This window comes from Somniosus microcephalus, chromosome 12 (genome assembly GCF_052327205.1).
Source record: "Somniosus microcephalus isolate GS21.2 chromosome 12, FLI_Smic_1.0, whole genome shotgun sequence".
NCBI lineage: Eukaryota > Metazoa > Chordata > Chondrichthyes > Squaliformes > Somniosidae > Somniosus > Somniosus microcephalus.
Genome location: NC_140998.1, coordinates 98988926 through 99010606, shown reverse-complemented (window position 1 = coordinate 99010606; position 21681 = coordinate 98988926). Strand labels below are relative to the sequence as shown.

The 21681-nt window shown below is 45.7% G+C and overlaps 1 protein-coding gene across 1 annotated transcript; it reads left to right on the top strand.

Annotated features, from left to right (window-relative positions):
- The first annotated feature begins 17527 nt into the window (after positions 1-17527).
- On the top strand, positions 17528-20616 carry LOC147109418 (NF-kappa-B inhibitor alpha-like). The gene is made up of 6 exons (XM_086003332.1): positions 17528-17957; positions 18555-18663; positions 19008-19218; positions 19427-19515; positions 19629-19877; positions 20069-20616. The coding sequence occupies exons 1-6, from the start codon at positions 17692-17694 to the stop codon at positions 20120-20122; spliced, it is 978 nt and encodes a 325-aa protein (XP_085859458.1). The 5' UTR covers positions 17528-17691; the 3' UTR covers positions 20123-20616.
- Positions 20617-21681: the final 1065 nt, after the last annotated feature.

The following is a 21681-nucleotide window of genomic DNA, read 5'->3' as shown; positions in this document are numbered from 1 at the left end:
AAAATTAATCCTCTTGCATCATCAGGACACAACCAGTGTGTTGGGGATGCCAGTCACACCCCAAGAGGCAGTGCACTTGTGGCAAAGAAGGGATTCCGCCACGGACCTACTGTCAGTCCGGGAGTGGGGGGGAGGGAGGCAAGCAGTGGCCGGCAGCGGCCCGCAGTTTTAATGTGGAGCCAGGAGGAGCACTCCTGCTCCTTCTGGATCCAATTTCAGGTAAGTATAAAAAAAATGTACTTACCTTTTTGCTGGCAGCCTCCAGCTGTCCCTTTAAAGACCGTAGGTTTGGCTGCTCCATGCAGTCAGTCATGGTCCAATATCGAAAGGGGCCTGAAAGAGGTGTTACGGCCCTGCTTTACTTAGGCAATAAGCCTAAGCCTGCTTCAGACAAGCGCCTACAGGGCACCCTAAACAATATTTCACGTGGCGTATAACCGGCATGGAAAGAACGCCCACTTGCCATACTGGACCCTTCAGCACCCATTTTTCACCTGAAAAACAGGTGCTGTGCAATCCAATTTCTCTGCCATTGTCATCAGTGCGAGGAGTATGTGTATTTGCCACTGATGACATATTGCATATGACATATTCTGGATCACATATTTGGATACTAAGGGGAATCATGGGACATGGGGATAGAGTCAGAAGGTTGTGGGTTCAAGTCCCACTCCAGTGACTTGAGCACATAAAGCTAGACTTTTTAAAATTTGTTTTTATGGGATGTGGGCATCGCTGGCAAGGCCAGCAATTATGACCGATCCCTAATTACCCTTAAGAAGGTGGTGGTGAGCCACCTTTTTGAACCGCTGCAGTCCGTGTGAAGGTACTCCCACAGTGCTGTTAGGTAAGGAGTTCCAGGATTTTGACCTAGAGACGATGAAGGATCGGCGATATACTACTAAGTCAGGATAGTGTGTGACTTGGAGGGGAACTTGGAGGTGGTGGTGTTCCCATGCGCCTGCTGCCCTTGTCCTTCTAGGTGAAAGAGGTCCGGGTTTGGGAGGTGCTGCCGAAGAAGCCTTGGCGAGTTGCTGCAGTACATCTTGTAGACGGTACACACTGTAGCCACAGTACGCCGGTGGTGGACGGAGTGAATGTTTAAGGTGGTGGATGGGATGCCAATCAAGCGGGCTGCTTTGTCCTGGATGGTGTCGAGCTTCTTGAGTGTTGTTGGAGCTGCACTCATCCAGGCAAGTGGAGAGTATTCCATCACACTCCTTACTTGTGCCTTGTAGATGGTGGAAAGGCTTTGGGGAGTCAGGAGGTGAGACAATCACTGCAGAACACCTAGCCTCTGACCTGCTCCTGTTGCCACAGTATTTATGTGGCTGGTCCAGTTAAGTTTCTGGTCAATGGTGACCCCCAGGATGTTGATGGTGGGGGATTCGGCAATGGTAATGCCATTGAATGTCAAGGGGCAGTGATTAGACTCTTGCTTGTTGGAGATAGTCATTGCCTGGCAGTTGTGTGGTGCGATTGTTACCTGCCACTTATCAGCCAAGCCTGAACGTCATCCAGGTCTTGTTGCATGTGGGCATGGACTGCTTCATTATCTGAGGAGTTATGAATGGCGCTGAACACTGTGCAGTCATCAGCGAACATCCCTGACATAAGAAAACTACTAGGCACTTGGTCTAAGCATTAAACAAAGCTTTAATCAACTGTTTTACAACATGGAGGTCTAGTTGTGTCCTTCACTAGTTCCTGTTAAGAATGTCCTGCACAAGCTGGGCCCGTGCCCGGGTATTTATACTTTCCCTGGACAGCGCCACCTGTAGGCCGCTCAGTATTATTTCATAAGTCTTTCTTTCATGAATGACTGATTCATGTCAATCCCCATTTCTGACCTAATGTTGGAGGGAAGGTCATTGATGAAGCAGCTGAAGATGGTTGGGCCTAGGACACTACCCTGAGGAACTCCTGCAGCGATGTCCTGGGGCTGTGATGATTGACCTTCAACCACCACAACCATCTTCCTTTGTGCTAGGTATGACTCCAGCCAGTAGAGAGTTTTCCACCCGATTCACATTGACTTCAATTTTACTAGGGCTCCTTCATGCCACATTCGGTCAAATGCTGCCTTGATGTCTAGGGCAGTCACTCTCACCTCACCTCTGGAATTCAGCTCCTTTGTCCATGTTTGGACCAAGGCTGTAATGAGATTGGGAGCTGAGTGGTCTTGGCGGAACCCAAACTGGGCATCAGTGAACAGGTTATTGGTGAGTAAGTGCCACTTGATAGCACTGTCGATGACACCTTCCATCACTTCCTGTGATTCCTGTGACTTTGCTGATGATTGAGAGTAGACTGATGGGGCGGTAATTGGCCAAATTGGATTTGTCCTGCTTTTTGTGGACAGGACATAGCTGGGCAGTTTTCCATATTGTCAGATAGATGCCAGTATTGTAGCTGTGCTGGAACAGCTTGGCTAGAGGCATGGTTGGTTCTGGAGCATAAGTCTTCAGCACGATAGCCGGGATGTTGCTATGGCCCACAGCCTTTGCTGTGTCCAGTGCGCTCAGCCATTTCTTGATATCACGTGAAGTGAATCAAATTGGATGAAGTCTGGCTTCTGTGATGGTGGGACCCTCAGGAGTAGGCAGATATGGATCATCCACTCGGCACTTCTGGCTGAAGATGGTTGCAAACACCTCAGCCTTGTCTTTTGTACTCATGTGCTGGGCTCCACCATCATTGAGGATGGGGATATTCATGGCGCCTCCTCCTCCCGTTAGTTGTTTAATGGTCCACCACCATTCATGACTCGATGTGGCAGGACTGCAGAGCTTTGATCTGATCCTTTGATTGTGGGATCGCTTAGCCCTGTCTTTAACATGCTGTTTCCGCTTTTTAGCATGCATGTAGTCCTGTGTTGCAGCTTCCCCAGGTTGGCACCTCATTTTTAGGTGCGCCTGGTGCTGCTCCTGGCATGCTCTTCTAAACTCCTTGTTGAACCAGGGTTGGTCCCCTGGCTTGGTGGTAATGGTAGAGTGAGGGATATGCCGGGCCATGATGTTACAGATTGTGGTGGAATACAATTCTGCTGCTGCTGATGGCCCACAATGCCTCATGGATGCCCAGTTTTGAGCTGCTAGATCTGTTCTGAATCTATCCCATTTAGCACGGTAGTAGTGCCACACAACACAATGGAGGATGTCCTCAGTGTGAAGACAGGACTTCGTCTTCGTGAGGACAAGGTCAAATAGGTTTTTCCCTCATGTTGGTTCTCTCACCACCTGTCACAGGCCCAGACTGGCAGGACTTGGCCAGCTCGGTCAGTAGTGGTGCTACCGAACCACTCTTGGTGATGGACATTGAAGTCCCCCACCCAGAGTACATTCTGTGCCCTTGCTACTCTCAGTGCTTCTTCCAAGTGGTGTTCAACATGGAGGAGTACTGATTCATCAGCTGAGGGAGGGCGGTAGGTGGTAATCAGCAGGAGGTTTCCTTGCCCATGCCTGACCTGAAGCCATGAGACTTCATGGGGTCTGGAGTCAATGTTGAGGACTCCCAGGGCCACTCCTTACCGACTGTATACCACTGTACCGCCACCCCTGGTGGGTCTGTCCTGCCAGTGGGACAGGACATACCATGGGATGGTGATGGAGGAGTTTGGGACATTGACTGAAAGGTATGATTCTGTGAGTATGTGAGGCTGTTGCTTGACTAGTCTGTGGGACAGCTCTCCCAATTTTGGCACAAGTCCCCAGATGTTGGTGAGGACGACTTTGCAGGGTCGACTGGGCTGGGTGTGCCGTTGCCGTGTACATAGCCGGTGCCAAGGTCGATGCCGGATCGTCTGTCCAGTTTCATTCTTATTGTAGTGTCCGGCTATCAATAATACTCGGACTGCAGGAGAACAATAAAACAGGTATTTACTGAACAGAGGGGAACTCAAGACTGAAATACAGAAGCCTGCTATGGCTTTATATACAGGGGTGGTCACTGCCGGTACTGCAGTATAGAATCAGTTCTTCTCTTAAAGGTACATACACAACAATTCCTCCCCTTTTAGATAAACAGTACATAACATTCATTTAACAACTAAATAATAACTAATTACAATTACAATTTTCTCTGTACTATATACATCAACTGAAATAATCATTTATAAGTTCAGTCTTTGAGGAGGCTTCCTGATCCTGACTGGATAGCACCTTTCTCGAGTATCCTGTTCTTGCGGCGGAGTTGATTCTGGCTCATTGTCATTGGTTGGTTCATCAGCTTCCAATACCACTGCTTCTGAGGTAGACGCAATCTGTACTTCGGGTTGATTACCAGGTGCACCTGCTCGTGGTATGGGTTTGGCTTGTTCCTGTGACTCTAGAATCTGGTCAACATGGCATCTCACGATGCTCTCTCCAACGTCCACTGTGTACATTAGTGGTCCCTGCTGTGTACATATCGTTCCTGGCTGCCATTTTTCTGTTCGGTAGTCGCGGGCCAAGACTGGTTGCCCTATCTTGAAGCTCCTGGTTGGCTTCTCATTTATGTGCTGGAATTGCTTATCCTCAACATCTCGTCTTATGTTTGGTTTGAGCAAATCCAGGCGACATCTTAGCCTTCGGTTGAAGAACATTATGGCTGGAGCTTGGTTGGTGACTGCATGTGTCGCATTCCGGTAAGCAAACAAGAACTTATCCACCTGGTGTTGTAGTGGTATGTCGTCATTATACATTGCCTTTATTGCCTTTTTAAAGGTCTGAACAACCTCTCAGCCAATCCATTTGTGGCTGGATGATATGGGGCAGATGTGTAATGTTTCACCCCATTATTCCTCAGAAACCTCCAGAAATCCTCGGACACAAACTGTGGCCCATTGTTGGAGCAAATCTGTTCTGGCAAGCCATTCCTGGTGAAGATGGTCTGTAGGACTGCAATAGTTTTCTCCGTGGTGGTGGAGGACATTTTGATGACCTCTGGCCATTTCGAATGGGCGTCCACAGCGATTAGGAACATTGAGTCCATAAATGGACCAGCAAAATCAATGTGTACCTGTTGCCATGGAGATGAGGGCCACTCCCATGGATGTAGCGGGGCCTGTGGTGGAGCGTTTTGGGCCTTCTGGCATCCTGTGCATCTCTTGGTCATATCCTCAATTTCTTTATCGATTCCCGGCCACCACACAAATGCCCTGGCTAGGCTCTTCATTTTTACCCCTCCCAGATGACCCTCATGAAGCTCATTGAGCACTCTATCTCTCAACTTGGGTGGAATTACCACTCGGGATCCACACATCAAGGTCCCCCGGCACACTGACAGCTGTTCTCTCCTTGGCGAGAATGCTGGCAACAGTGAGTCACCATGTGCTGGCCATCCCTTCACCGTCAAATCATAGACCCGAGAGAGTGTCGGGTCATTTCGGGTTTCCTTCTCTATACTTGAGTTTGTAACAGGTAGACATTCGACTATGGTCGCATGGAATATCTCAACAGGGTCCACTGCAGGTGCTTCCTCTACCGTAGGCAACGGTAGGCGCGACAGCCCATCAGCGTTTCCATGCTGTTTCATACCCTTGTACTCTATGTCGTACTGATGTGCCCCTAGAAAAAGTGACCATCTTTGCAGCCGTTGCGCTGTCATCACCGGAACGCCCTTCTTTGGGTTAAAAATGGAGACCAGGGGCTGATGATCAGTGAGTAGGGTGAATTTCTGCCCGTGCAGATAGTGATTGAACTTCTTCGCCCCCCACACCAGGCTGAGGGCCTCCCTGTCAATCTGGGCATAGTTACGCTCGGCTGAGGTTAACGAGCGCGACGCAAAGGCTATTGGCCTCTCTGAACCGTCAAGGAATTTGTGTGACAGCACTGCTCCGATGCCGTAGGGAGACGCATCACATGCTAACCGAATTGGTAGTGTTGGATTGTAGTGGGCCAATACTTCTTTTGAAGTGATTAGGCATTTACATTTCTGAAAGGCACGCTTACACTCATCACTCCATTTCCATGTTACTCCAGTTTGCAGCAGGGCGTTCAGTGGGTGCAGAATTGTAGATAAATTCGGCAAGAACTTATGGTAGTAGTTCACCAACCCGAGGAACGACCTCAGTTGTGACACATTTTCCGGTGCTGGAGCCTTGACTACAGCCTCAATCTTGTCCGGCGACTTATGCAACCCTTCCTCATCAATCATGTGGCCACAATACGAGATTTGTCTCCTGAAGAACTCGCATTTGGGGCGGTTGGCTCGTAGCCCATATTCCTGTAATCTCGTGAGCACCTGCTCCAGGTTGGCAAGGTGTTCACTGTCATTTTCGCCCGTAACCAGGATGTCGTCCAAATAACACTGGGTTCCCGGGATCCCTTGCAGGACTTGTTCCATCGCCCTCTGCCAAATAGCCGGGGCTGATGCTACCCCGAATACCAGTCGATTGTACTGGGTAAGGCCTTTGTGAGTGTTTATCGTGAGGTATTTCCTAGATGCTTCTTCCACCTCCATTTGTAGATACACTTGGGCCAGATCAATCTTTGTAAAGCGTTTCCCTCCAGATAGTGAGGCGAAAATATCTTCTATCCGTGGAAGTGGATATTGTACTGTGTGCAGGACTGGGTTCACAGTTACCTTGAAGTCCCCACAGATGCGAACCTTCTTCGGTTCCCCAGGCGTGCTGCTCAATGATTTCTTCATTACAGGAACGATGGGTGTGGCCCACTCGCTCCAGTCCACCTTGGACAGCACACCCGAACGCTCCAGACTCTCCAGCTCTGCTTCAACGGCTGGGCGGATCGCGTAAGGTACCAGTCTGGCCTTAAAAAATTTTGGGTTTTCGTTATCTTCGATTTTTATCATTGCCGTTACTCCTTTTAGAGTCCCAAGTCCTTGTTGGAACACCTCTTTCGCGTCAGTTAGAATTTTTGACAGTCGTCCAGGTGTGACGTCATCATCCTTTTTATCAGTCACAGTTAGCGCCTGAATGGAATGCCAATCCAATTTTATTTTTCGGATCCATTCATGTCCCAATAATGGTGGTCCTCCATCTGGTAGTATATATAGATACAGTTTCTGTGTTTCCTTGCCGTTGTATTCAACTGGCACCCTTATTTTAACTCTGGGGTAGACTTTTTGCCCCGTGTATGTCTTCAATACAATGGACGTGTCCTTCAAGGGTATGTGTGAGAATAGCCGCTCATAGTCTCGTCGATTCATGACAGTTAGGGCTGATCCTGTGTCCAATTCCATCTTTACTGGGGACCCTGCTATCATGAGGGTGACCCAAATGGTTCGGTAATCCTCCTTTGCGATCACATTGTGTAACTTTAGACAACTTAGCCTCCTGCTCCCGGAGTCCTTATCACTCTCCTGATCTTCCGAACTACTGTCTGTCAATTTCTTTACTTTCTTGTACTTTTCCTTAGCAGTTCTTGTAGTGTTGGTTTTCTTTCCCGACCTGCAGACTCTTGCTATGTGTCCCATTTTCCCACATTGCCTGCATACTTTGTCCTTAAACCAGCAGTCCTTCTGATCATGGGTTGTTCTGCCGCAGCGATAGCACTTTTCTGCTCCATACGCCATTTCATTAGCGCTGTATTCCTGTGGTTTCTGTTGTATTCCCGCAGCTCCCCGTGCTGCTGCTTCGTAGGATACTGCCACGCTGAAAGCCTGTTCTAGCGTCAGGTCCTTTTCTGAAAGTAGTCGTTTCTGGGTTCCTTCACTCTGGAGCCCGCAGACAAACTTATCCCGTAAGGTGTCTGCCAGTCCTGCTCCGAACTGGCAGTGCTTCGATAACTTGTGTAGTTCCGTAAGATAGTCAGCATTGCTCTCATCTTTGTGCTGGTTTCTTTTATGGAACTTGAATCTTTCTGCTATCAGCAGCGGTGTAGGGTTTAGGTGTTCCTGTAAGATATTAACAATCTCTTCAAAACTTTTCTCCATTGGTTTAGCTGGGATAATTAAATTCCGCAATAGGCCGTACGTTCTCGCGCCCATCAAATTTAATAATACCGACGCCTTCTTTCCATCGGCCACCTCATTTGCCTCGCAGTACACTTCAATTCTTTCCACATACGTGGTCCAGTCTTCTACCTCGTTGTCGAAAGCAGTGATACTGCCACTCTTCGGCATCTTGAGTGATTTAAAATGGCGCCTCCCGCGCTTTTTCTTCTTCCCCAATGGAATAAAATGGTGCCTCCCGCGCTTTTCCTTCTTCCCCAATGGAATAAAATGGCGCCTCCCACGCTTTTCCTTCTTACAGGGTAATGGCGGCGACCCACGGCTTCGGCGTGTATCACTTTTCCTTCCCCTCGTTCTATCCTCTCCACGCTGCCCGGTTCTTGAGCACCGACCTCGCCCTGTGCGCTCCACCCTCTCTCTCTCTCTTCCTCCCGACGACGCTGCACGGCCCCTTTGCAGAGCCGCTCAATCGAGCCCGAGCCCGCCGCAGTCCGGAAGGGTCAGCGCACTACCTGCTACCAGCACGGCTTGCTGGAACACCTCGACTGGGGAGCCAGGCCCAGCTCTCCACAGCCTCCCCTGCAACTCTCCGATGGATCCCTGGGCGGTTGCCCGCGGTCGACGCCCGCCGTTCTGACTTCGACCTCCAAGAAGCTTCTCTTCAGGGAAAAGATCCCCGTGAGGTGATGCAGTACTGCAGGTGAGTTCGAACCTGCCCGTCGCCAGTGTAGTGTTCGGGTATCAATAATACTCGGACTGCAGGAGAACAATAAAACAGGTATTTACTGAACAGAGGGGAACTCAAGACTGAAATACAGAAGCCTGCTATGGCTTTATATACAGGGGTGATCACTGCCAGTACTGCAGTATAGAATCAGTTCTTCTCTTAAAGGTACATACACAACACTTATTATTGTGTTTTGTAGCAGTTTGTTGCAATTGATTCGCTTGCTAGGCCATTTCAGAGTCAACCCCATTGCCATGGGTCTGGAGTCACATATAGGTCAGACCAGGTAAGGACGGCAGATTTTCTTCCCTAAAGGACATTAGTGAACCAGATGGGTTTTTACGACAATCCAATAGCTTCATGGTTACCATTACCGATACTAGCTTTTCATTCCTGATTTATTGAATTAACTGTATTTAAATTCCCCAGCTGCCGTGGTGGGATTTGAACTCACGTCTCCGGATCATTAGTCCAGGTCTCTGGATTACTAGCCCAGTGACATTACCACTACGCTGTCGTTCCCCAATGCTCACGGCCTTGCAGGAGATGCCGGTGTCGGGGTGAACCTGCTTCATCGATCTGTTGATGTAGATCAAGTAACTCTCCTTCCTCAACCCTCTCCGCTTCATGCCACCCTTTTGCTGTGACTTTACTCACGGCTTTATTGGGCGCTGGTTTCCATTCCTCAAGCACTGTCACATTCACCTTCAGACATAGAAAATGTGCTTGCTGGAGGAAAGAAAGAAAGACTTGCATTTACATAGCACCTTTCACAACCACCGGACGTCCCAAAGCACTTTACAGCCAATGAAGTTCTTCTTTTTGGAAGTGTAGTCACTGTTGTAATGTAGGATAACATTTTATTTCTTTTTTAACTTGCTCTGCATCCCAGGGTCTGTCAAGTTGCCACTGCTACCGCAACCTTAATTTTTCAAGGCTCACATTTTCCCAATCTCAGCGCTGTGATTGGCTGACTGTGTCTGACTCTGTCCATGCTTCTCAATGTCCAGAGAACAAAAGCCTGCCTCAGCTACCAAGAAAATGACTGAAAAATGGTCACTGTGCCAGCTATTTGTGTCTGACATTAGAGGGATTTTAACTTGAAGGAAAACTAGCGACAAAATCCCCATTGTGTGTGGGCCAGAAAGCACATATATTTAAAAAAATGTGGGAATCCCTTTACAGATGCTTCTGTAGAACCATCTCATTTAAAGAATTTTGGGGACTATTCAGGTGATTTTTGTCCCTAGGATTTTCCACTGTTAGACTAACTGAGGAATTTTGTACCACAAGATCTTGTAAATGATAGGCCTGTACCTGTCACTGCTATATCAGTAAACAGCATTACTGCACCCAGGAAAATCAGCTGACATGTATAACTCTACCACAGTTTATCTGTCAGGCTATTTATTCATTGAGCGCAGTATTTCCATGAGCATGACTGTTATTGTCACTGCCAGGCAACATGTTAATTATCTGCACAGACAGCTAATTAGCTCTGTCTAATCCAGTTGCTGAAAGCTTATAAAATAAAATTGAATTGGATGTGGAATAAACAATATATTGCTCTGGTGACAGTGCTTTCCTTTATCTGTAGGATCATTCAAATTAATTTCTGCCCATATCCTTCACCAGCTATGGGGCTCTGCCTGTATAACATTCACTGTACTTCAGAATAAATAATTGGACATGAATTGCCTTGGGATGTTTTTGAGAGATGCGGTAAGATGCCAAATAACTGCAAGCTCTTCTCACGCTAACATGAAATAACTTTAGCAATACAGTATTACCCAGTGAAATATCCATTCATGCCCAGTTGAGCTTCCCCAGCTAGTACTTAATAAATATACATCAGCTCTATTTACATGAAATTGTATGGAAACAAATTTGTTGGGCTATGTGGAACAATCTTTGTTCCAGTCCTACTCAGGTCCCCTCCCTCACCTCTTTTTCCGATACATTGATGACTGTATCGGTGCCGTTTCCTGCTCTCGCCCCGAACTAGGCAAATTCATTCACTTTGCCTCCAATTTCCACCCTTCCCTCACCTTCACATGGTCCACCTCTGACTCCTCCCTTCCCTTCCTCGACTTCTCCGTCTCCATCTCTGGGGATAGGTTATCGACCAATATTCACTACAAGCCCACTGACTCCCACAGCTACCTGGACTACACTTCCTCCCACCCCGCCTCCTGTAAGGCCTCTATTCCATTCTCCCAGTTTCTCCGCCTCCGCCGTATCTGCTCCGACGATGCCACCTTCCACACCAGTGCTTCCGACATGTCTTCCCTTTTCCGCAACTGAGGATTCCCCTCTACCATGGTCGACACGGCCCTCGACCGTGTCCGTTCTATCTCATGCACTTCTGCCCTCACCCCTGCCCCACCCTCCCGGAACCACGATAGGGTTCCCCTTGTCCTCACCTTTCACCCCACCAGCCTCCACATTCAACGGATCATCCTCCGCCATTTCCGCTACCTCCAAAGTGATCCCACCACCAAACACACCTTCCCCTCCCCTCCCCTTTCAGCATTCCGTAGGGACCGCTCCCTCCGAGACACCCTAGTCCACTCCTCTATCACCCCAAACAGCCCTTCCCCTTCGCCTGGCACCTTCCCGTGCAAGCGCAGGAGATGTAACACCTGCCCCTATACCTCCCCCCTTCCCACTGTCCAGGGCCCCAAACGCCCCTTCCAGGTGAAACAGCGATTCACTTGTACTTCTTGCAATCTAGTATACTGTATTCACTGCTCACGATGCGGTCTCCTCTACATTGGGGAGACCAAACGCAGATTGGGTGACCACTTTGCGGAACACCTCCGTTCAGTCCGTAAGGGTGACCCCGAGCTTCCGGTCGCCTGTCATTTTAATTCACCGCTCCATTCCCACTCGGACCTCACCGTCCTTGGCCTCTTGTATTGTTCCATGGAAGCTCAACGTAAACTCGAGGAACAGCAAATCATCTTCCGATTAGGCCTTTTGCAGCCTTCCAGACTCACTATCGAGTTCAATAATTTCAAATCATAACCTCGGCCTCTTACTTTTTTCCTTTTAATTTTTTCCACCCCTTTGTTTTGGGTCCTCCTTTCCACCCCCCCCCCCTTTCCTTTTGTTTCTCTCTCTCACCTGGCAGCTGTCCTTATCCTGCCAGTACACTTCACACCTAATCTCAGCTGCCTTTTGTCTCCACGGGCCCATTACCATCTCATCTGGCTTCTAATACCTTTTATTGTCTCCTTTTCTTCTTTTGTTCGATCGCAGCTTTGCCTTCGATTTTTTTATTTTCTTTCCAGTTTTGAAGAAGGGTTCCAACCCGAAACGTCAACTCAAATTTCTCTCCACGGATGTTGCCTGACCTGCTGAGTTTTTCCAGCATTCTCTGTTGTTATTTTGTTGGTTAGTTTACTAGATAATGTGATGATTCATTATTTAGTTCCAATCAAGCAATCTGTCCACACATTAAATTTTAAAATTGTTTATTAACTAGTTATTAACATCAAAGTGACCTCGGATATTTTCCTAGTGTGGGCAAACTGTTAATCTAGCTGCTAAGTGAACTCTTAGATGTTGTTTACACGCTAGAAGGTAAAAATTGGTCACCATTGTGGCAGTTTTCAGGAGAGAAAACGGGGACAAAAATGACTAATTGCACAGCCCTGTACCCCAAGGACGCCTAAAGAATGTCCAATACCCTATTGCCCTCGGTCGAATTTTAATCATCTGGAGCAGATGCCTAAAACAGACATTAGGCCACTTACATATGGTAATGAGTTGTCTAACACCTGTTTCAGGACTCCTCTGAGAAACTGAGCTGCCTTAAGCAGAGCAGCCACCGGGCCTGCTCCACTCAGGCTTTCCTGATGTGGAAGTGGCCTAGTCAGCAGCCGCCAGCAAATTGGTCAATGTAAGTTCCTGTGGTGCCAGGGGGGACCTGGCGTGCCCCTTCCAGCTCCACGGCATGCCTACTGGGTGCTACTAGCCGCTACTGGCCTCCCTCCTGCTGTCTTCCCCAACCCCCTCCCCAGCACTTACATGAGTGTTGCTGTCAGCGAAGCATGCAGCCCTAAATTCATCTCTTAAAATGGACTGTGGGGGGCGGCAGGTGCTGGCAGCTCACCTAAATTATTTAAATAAGGTCCGAGGTCCAATTTCAGGCCTCCCGGTGAGGTGCATACTGCCTGCGCAACACTGATTCTGGGCCCAAAAACGGACGCAAACAAATATCTTTAGCATCACAAATAGACCAGGCATTGGAAATGAGTGCAAATTGGCGCATTTCCTACATTACAACAGTAACTACACTTCAAAAGTACTTCATTGGCTGTAAAGCCCTTTGGGATGTCCTGAGGTTGTGAAAGGCTCTATGAAAATGCCAGTTCTTTCTTTCTTTCTGGGATAATTTGATACTTTCTCATATTTGTTAATGTCTTGACAAAATCCTGACGATATGAACAGGCTGAATCACTTATTTTTCATTATTTCAAGTGGATTCAAACTAGTCGATAAAGAAACTGACATTGTCAATTTCATGGAAATAGTTTTTTTCCAACACCATTTTTTCTGACGTAAACAGCTTAATTTCCATAAGCAGACCACACCTCATACAAGCTGAAACCTGTGTCTTTTATTCTCCATCATTCTGAGTTAACGTAGCTCAGATCTAACAAATACCCCCAATAATGATATATGCCTAAAATGGTCTCCTGCCAATTTGGAAGGTTGAAAACTATTATCTACTCCTTTTGTAAAGTTCCAGCTTTTTAGTCTTCGCCCCTGTTTTGTATCACCTACAAATTTGACCAAATTTGCATTGGGTTTTTGCAGCTAAGCTATTAATGTGGATTGGGAAAGAGTAGGGGCTCTAGCACTGAACCCTGGGACTCTCCACTCAGTGCATTCCCCTCCCTAAAATCACGCCCCGAACAAGTACCTTTTCTTTGGCTATTTCTTCATCCACACCCAGGTTTTACCCTGAATTCCCATTTCTTTTAGCGTTAGTAGCAGCCTTTCATGAGGATCTTTATTAAAGCTATTTTTTTTGCAAATTAAACCTTATCTGGTATACCACTGTGCACTTGGCATGTTATTTCCTTTAAAAAGTCACTATCAAGGCTCGCACATGAATAACGGTCATTTGGCTTAGGTGCCACAGGACAAACAATACCCATGGATTCATACCCCAGAAAGAAATTAACACCTTCAGAAGAAGAGGGAACAAAAGATTTGGCAAGAAAAAAGTAAGAGAAACTGTAAAAATAAATGGAACAAGCAATAGTACCGGTCCAGTAGAGGGCACTCTCTAGAGTTTGGGGCAAGCCTGAGTTTGGGTAATTTGTTTTCCTGATTACACTCACAAAGTCTCCTACAGCTAGGTCGGAACCATGGCCTATTCAGCGACCACCATCAGTGCAATCCTGTTGCCAACAGGAAGTACAATTGTAGCGAAACAAGCTTTGTCAGCGCTTCTCCTCCCCAGAAATGGAATGTCCCACCCTGATAAAGTAGTCCCAATCTCCTGCCTGATGCCTACATTGCAATGTGCACAGTTGTATTATTTCAAAAATGCTCAATGACCTTTATGTACAACAACAGAATATTTCCGTTTGTCCTAATTTAAAGGGACTGGGGTAGAGTTTCCACTATGAGCGCAATCAGGAAATTGCATCCAAAATGCGTTTGAAATTGCGCTGGTTAGATTACAGTTCAAGTTTCTGATAAAATTAATTTGCATAATCACAAACGTAAAATCTTCAATGAACTAGCGCAATCAGGCAGCGTAATTGAACGTAAAAAAAAATTCCATTACAAAGTATTCCTTGATGTATTTAAGAGTGGTAACCTGGTGCAGTTTTATTAATAGTTGAAATAGATTTATCACCAAAATATCCCACTCCAGGGACTTGAGCACAAAAATCTAGGCTGACACTCCAGTGCAGTGCTGAAGGAGTGCTGCACTGTCGGAGGTGCCGTCTTTCGGATGAGATGTTAAACTGAGGCCCCGTCTGCTTTCTCAGGTGGATGTAAAAGATCCCATGGCACTATTTCAAAGAAGAGTTGGCGAGTTATTCCTGGTGTCCTGGCCAATATTTATCCCTCAATCAACATAAAAACAGGTTATCTGGTCATTATCACATTGCTGTTTGTGGGAGCTTGCTGTGCACAAATTGGCTGTCGCGTTTCCCACATTACAACAGTGACTACACTTCAAAAAGTACGTAATTGGCTGTAAAGCGCTTTGAGACGTCCGGTGGTCGTGAAAGACACTATGTAAATGCAAATCTTTCTTTTTTTCTTTATAAGCATTTTTAATAAGAGTCTTCCACCTGAATTAAAACCACTAAAAATTACTTTAAAAAACTAAACTGAACTATTTAATAGTTTCATTGGTGTACACTGGTCCGTTGCTTAGTAAATTAAATATTTTTTGATATGAAAAAACTTTAAAAATGTGCCTACTAGTGCCTGTGCATCTAAGGAAAGGAGCGCGATTTGATGAGCTTTCCCTAACGTGTGCAATCAGTAGAATCTCCCGATTTTGAAAGGGGGCGTGGCCAGTTTTGTGGACAGGGCCTGTTCCAGGCAAATTGAACCTTAAACAAGCGGAAAAGATCGCTGAAAACACGAATGCACGTGATTTTGGGGGTAACTCACTGATATTTAACATTTCCCGATCTTTTGCACTAGTTCGCCCAATTTCACCCGCATTGCGCAGATATTACTAGCTTAAACAAGCGAAAACTCTACCCCACTATGTTGTTGTGCAAGGTGGGAATTGCAGTATGTAAAAATTTGAATAAACCATACATTAAAGTAGTTATAAGGTTACAAAGCTTAGTGCCTAGATGGCTGAAAGCACAGCTGCCAATGCTGGGGCGAAGGAAATGGGAGATGCACAAGAGGCCAAAGTTGGTGGAATGCAGAGTTCTTAGAGGGTTGTAGTGCTGGAGGAGGTCACAGAGATAGGAAGGGGTGAGGCCATGGAGGGATTTGATCACAAGGATGAGAATTTTATGATCGAGGCTTTGGTGGACCGGGAGCCAATGTAGGTCAGCGAGCACAGGGTGATGGGTGAACGGGACTTGGTGTGGGTTAAGGTACGGGCAGCAGAGTTTTGGTGGACTCGGAGCCAATGTAGGTCAGCGAGCACAGGGTGATGGGTGAACGGGACTTGGTGTGGGTTAAGGTACGGGCAGCAGAGTTTTGGTGGACTCGGAGCCAATGTAGGTCAGCGAGCACAGGGTGATGGGTGAACGGGACTTGGTGTGGGTTAAGGTACGGGCAGCAGAGTTTTGGTGGACTCGGAGCCAATGTAGGTCAGCGAGCACAGGGTGATGGGTGAACGGGACTTGGTGTGGGTTAAGGTACGGGCAGCAGAGTTTTGGATGAGCTCAAGTTTATGGAGGGTGGAAGATGGGAGGACAACCAGGAGAACATTGGAATAGTTGACTCTGGAGTCAACAAAAGCATGAATGAGGGTTTCAGCAGCAGATGGGCTGAGGCTGGGGCAGAGACCGGTGATGTTACAGAGGTGGAAGTAAGTGGCCTTTGTGATGGAAAGGAAATTCGACAGCTCAGCTCAGGGTCAAATAGGACGCCATGGTTATGAACAGTCTGATTCAACCTGAGACAGTGACCATGGAGGGTGACAGAATCAGTGGCTAGGGAACGGAGCTTGTGGTTGGGGTAGAAGACAATGGCTTCAGTCTTCCCAATGTTTAATTTGAGAACATTACAGCTCATCTAGGACTGGATGTCAGATAGCAGACAATACAGATGCAGTAGAAGGGAGATTTTTTTCCCTTAGGAGCTGCATTTGAAATATTTCCTGCGCAAATTTTCTATTACTAACTAGCAACATTTTGCCATGGTTTTCAATGGTATTTTAAAATAGTAATTGCAACAATACCATAAACAAAGACTGTTGATTGGTTGAAGGTACTTTATCTCTTTGACGATATGTATCCTTCTGATTTTAATACATCTGCTAAAATTTAAAAATCAATCCAAAGAACACTTTTTGAAACAGTAAAATGTTGCAAGCATACGCTTGGTACTGACGGCCTAAATGACCTAAATGTATTACACTGGAGGTTTTAGTGAGCAAAACACTAGAGCGTGCTTTTAAAAGAGTTATGAAAAGTTATTTTAATCCATCCTATGTGATTTCAGAGAATGTTGTGCACCTTTAGCAATCTGCAAAACACAAGGAATGGCATTGCAAAACGATGATGAATTAGCTTGGTGCATTTTATGTTTAATGCATTCCCCTCCGTGCCCTAAAAGTCATGAATTAGAAAATCAAAGGTCATTTTGTTTCAAAACCACCTTCGCTTAAATTCCCCCCTCCCATGCAGACTTTCCACGGTACTGGTTCGGGGATAATGAACAGGATGCATAACCTTGAATGCCGAATGCACCCCATTCTGGGGCCGGGATGTTCCCGTGCACACAGTACAGTAACCAATGGGACTTTCTTTAATATTTTCACACAGCTTCCGAAATTTCCACCCACTCCACCAGAAGTTCACCACAAAAAAATATACCGGAAGGGCTCAAGAAAATGTTACTAAAAAAAGAACTCTGCAATTCTTTTGTGAATTAATAGGTAATGCAGAATAACGTGCATAGTGCACAAAGTATACTAGTGCGAACAGTAGTGAGAACTGGACTTTAGGTTTTATTAATGTGTAGCCGAGTCCTTCCTCCTGGAAGGTCCTGTTCATTACTGAACTGTGGACTGGGGGGGATTTTCCCTCTTTTCCCCATTCCGTACATCTTGTTCTCTTTCTAATTGAACACATTTTCTGCTCTCTGGAATTTCCCAGCCAAAAGCACAGGCACTTTGCGTGACTAGAGCTTGGAGGCGGAGACATGAAACTCCGCCCAGAAAAATCCCCCAAATGCGAAGTTTTAAATCGTTGTCTTGCAGAGCAGCCGCTCACTCTTGAGACGTGGCAGAGGAGTTTGGTGTTTGAGGAGAACTTGCCATTGTATTTTACTGGTTGCCTTTCTGGGTTGTGTTTGGAGTTTTTTTTCCTGTCTCCTCTCGCGGGAAAACTTGTGCAGAAGTCATGGCCGATCCCATCATATTTAACAACTGCACCGATGGGCTGGATCAGCACAGCAAATGCAGAGGGAAGCCGGATTATCCATGCGGATCAGTGCAGCCCGGGGCCGGTAAGCAGGCTGGGCTCTGGGAGGAGCGCTGTGACAGCGGCATTGGCTCAATGAATGAGAAGGACGAGGAAATGCTGCAGGAGATCCGGGAGCTGAGCCTGGCCGACAAGCCGGAGGCGGCCCAGTGCTGGAAAGACTTCGTCTCGGAGGATGGAGATACGTAAGTAATTTGGAGACTTTTTTTTAAATTAAGGTACTTGTATAAAGAAATTGCATAAACTAAAGAAAGTTTTATATTGTCCCAAAAATCTTGCATTGGTAAAAGTGCGCGTAAAGCTCGCTGGAAAAAGTAAGCTGTTCCACTAAAATAACAATTTACCAAGCGCTTTTAGACTACTACGGGTAAAATTTCAACTGAAGAACCAAAGATAATGTCCATGGCTCAAAATCAAGTGGACAATTAATACTGAATTATGGCGTTTTAATCCAACTGATTGTTTTCAGATAAAATGGTTTTAAAATGAAAATTGCTGAACAAAGTGTTTTTGCGGATTGGAGCGTGTGATTAAAAGTTTCTGAGAACATTATGTTCTAGCAGTGGCGGCGCTGGGCGGTGCAGTTCCTGTTTGAGGCTGGAAAGCCCCTGGCAGGCGGCCAGCCAGCCGTTGTTTGATAAATATTTAACAGTGTGGAAAGTACCCAAAAAACCCGAGCTTGCGCAATCCTGGAGACTTCCAACGTTGTTGCTGAGCTGCTGAGCAGTGTTTCCCCCCCCCCTGATTTAGCAAGTTTTAACATGGCATTTCCCTTCTTTTAGGTTTCTGCATTTGGCAATCATCCATACAGCCAATGAAATTGTGTTCCAGATCCTCAAAAATACCCGGGAAGGGGATCAATACCTTCACCGTCAGAACAACCTGAAACAGGTAAATATTTACAACCCATTCACTACAGGTCCAGGTTTATGGTGTTCTGTACTAATATTAGCTGGAGTTTTATGCACAGCACTGGCATTATTATTTTAAGTTTAATAAATTGGGGATTACATTTGGTTGATTATAAAGTTCTGAGAACATATTGTTCTACCAGAAGCAGTTGAATGGGGTGGTTCCTGTTTCAGACTGGGAAGTCCCCAGCATATTAATAAGTGCTGTAACTGATTAGTGGGGCACAAATAACTCCAGCATATCTCAATTTTCCTCAGTACTGTGCTTTTCCATGGTTTGCCCTGCAGTATTCTCACTGGAATTCTTTGTCTTGTTTTGTTCAGACTCCCATGCATCTGGCAGTGATCACACAGCAGTCTGAGGTGCTGCGTTCTTTGCTTTGGGCTGGAGGAGATCTGGGACTGAGGGACATTAATGGGAACACACCTCTACACATCGCTTGTGAGATGAATTTGTCTTTGTGCGTGAAGACCATCACCGAATTCATCACAAGGCACGATATCCGAAACCTCTTGGACAGCAAGAACTACAATGGTACAGTCATCCACTATATTTAGTAGATCAAATAGGAATTCTAATTTTTCAGAATAAGTTTTGCATTTTTAAAATTTAAATTGGTATTGTGACCAGCTAACTTAAAACTTTAATTTACTTACTTGAAACTTAATGGGATTTAACATATTTGATGGTGAATATTGGATAGTTGCAAATATTTGAGATTTTTCCACTTTTTCCATTTCAGGTCTTACATGTTTGCAGTTGGCAGTCAAAAGCAGACTTCATGAGATGGTGAAATATTTAACTCAACTAGGAGCTGACATTAATGCTCAGGTATATTAATTATTCACTTTCTAATTGATCATTATCTCAATTGTTGCTATGGTGACTTTTTAGTTTTCTCTTGCATGGCAAGTACTAACTGTAATGTGTGTTTTTCTCCACAGGAGCCATCAAGTGGTAGGACGGCCCTCCATCTTGCAGTGGAGGAGCAGGATGCTGAAATGGTGTCACTGTTGCTGCGTTGTGGAGCAGACCCCAATGTACTGATGTACAACGGCTGTACACCGTACCACCTGACCTTGGGAAGAGATCATTCCAGAATCCAGATGGAACTCATTAATGTGACGGATCCATCCTTACTCATAATGTGTGAAGAAGAACAGATGTGGGATTCTGAATCTCCTGACTGGGAGGTGAGTAAGCTGGAAAAAAAACTTATCTAACCACTGAAGACTTAAAGTAATTGATACTGTCCACCTCTAAATAAGCATGCTCGATAGAATAAAACCATCACCTTAAATAGATCATTCATATAGTCTGAGGTAATGACATTAAAATGTTTGCCACTGGAATTGTTGCTAATGTGTAATTCATTATTTCCCAGGTTTCCTTCTCTTATGATGACTGTGCAATTGGAGGACTGCCACTCGGGTGTTGAAGCTGCTCTCTTTGTCCATTGCTACTCTGAAATTTCTGTATTCAATTCATCTTAAAGAATTGGAGATGCATACTGAAGCGTGGTTACCCAATCATGTAACTTGATGAAAAACTTCAATGACGTACACTAAGATTTCTAAGTCATGTGATTGGGTGCCCATGTTTTATGTATCTTAAATCATTTTTAATGTTATTAATGAGCCATCCAGAAGCAGAGATTGCAGTGTTGCAAGTCCTAGATGTAAAATTAGATACTACTGTATAAAGTGATATTTTGTATGCACTGTTCTCAATTACATTAACTGGTAGCAGAAGACTGATTTGTAAATCTTTCTACATTATTTGAGTTATGGTGCATAATTGTAATTATAAAATTTGTAAATGTGTAAAATACTGTAATTATTGTACATATTTTTCTACCCATGAAAGTAAGACAGTATTTGATACAGCCCTCAGGTATTTATTTTTGCCAAATAAAGAATATGAAAATTAAAACATTGTCTATTGGGGTTGAAATTATATATTTAGTTCAGATATCATTTTTCTGAACTTCCTTAAACTGTTTTCCTTTAAGATTGCACTTACATAGTTTGAGTGTCTATAGTAATGCACCTTTCAAAATACACATGGAATTCCTAACCTACATCTCGTGTTATTCTCAGTACCACAATATAGCCAAGTATTATGAAGAATTAAAGAAATTTAGTGAACAATGCAGTCAACAAAGGTTAAAAGAAACTTAAATAATTGTTGCTATTTGGATGGGTGAAGCCTTGTTATATGTCTGGCTAGTCACCATACAGAAGCATACCACATAACCAGTTTGTGTAAGGGAACTGAAAATCCACTTCTAAAAGAATTGGCATGTAGAATGTTTAATTTTACACTTGAGTAGCTCTATTTCCTATGGGTCCAATACTTTTTCTTCTTCGGCAGTCCCTCGGAACCGAGGATGACTTGCTTCCACATTAAAAATGAGTTCTCAGGTGACTGATGAGTCCAATGCGGGACTTACAGTCTCTGTCACAGGTGGGGCAGACGGCGGTTGAAGGGGCGGGTGGGCGGGGTGCTTGGGTTGATGTGCGCTCCTTCCGCTGTTTGCGCTTGGCTTCCGCTTGCTCCCGGTAAAGAGACTCAAGGTGTTTGGCGCCTTCCCGGATGCTTCTCCTCCACTTTGTGCGGTCTTGGGCCAGGGATTCCCAGGTGTCGGTGGGGATGTTACACTTTTTCAAGGAGGCTTTGAGGGTGTCCTTGAAGCGTTTCCTCTGCCCACCTGGGGCTCTCTTGGCGTGCCGGAGCTCCGAGTAGACCGCTTGTTTTGGGAGTCTCGTATCGGGCATGCGGACGATGTGACCCGTCCATCGGAGCTGATCAAGCGTGGTCAAAGCTTCGATGCTGGGGATGTTGGCCTGAGCGAGAACACTGACGTTGGTGCGCCTATCCTGCCAATGGATAGGTGCAATAACTAGGTCCAATACAGGACCTATTTAACAAAAAAGTATTCTGCTGTCCCAACTTATTGACCATTGATTGAATGGAATAATGGTATGATTGAAGCAC

Excerpts from the sequence above, each read along its gene's own strand:
- LOC147109418 (XM_086003332.1), top strand. The coding sequence starts at position 17,692 with ATGGCCGATCCCATCATATTTAACAACTGCACCGATGGGCTGGATCAG. Across the intron at positions 19,516-19,628 it reads GAGCTGACATTAATGCTCAG|GAGCCATCAAGTGGTAGGAC; the intron begins GTATATTAATTA and ends TTTTCTCCACAG. Across the intron at positions 19,878-20,068 it reads CTGAATCTCCTGACTGGGAG|GTTTCCTTCTCTTATGATGA; the intron begins GTGAGTAAGCTG and ends ATTATTTCCCAG.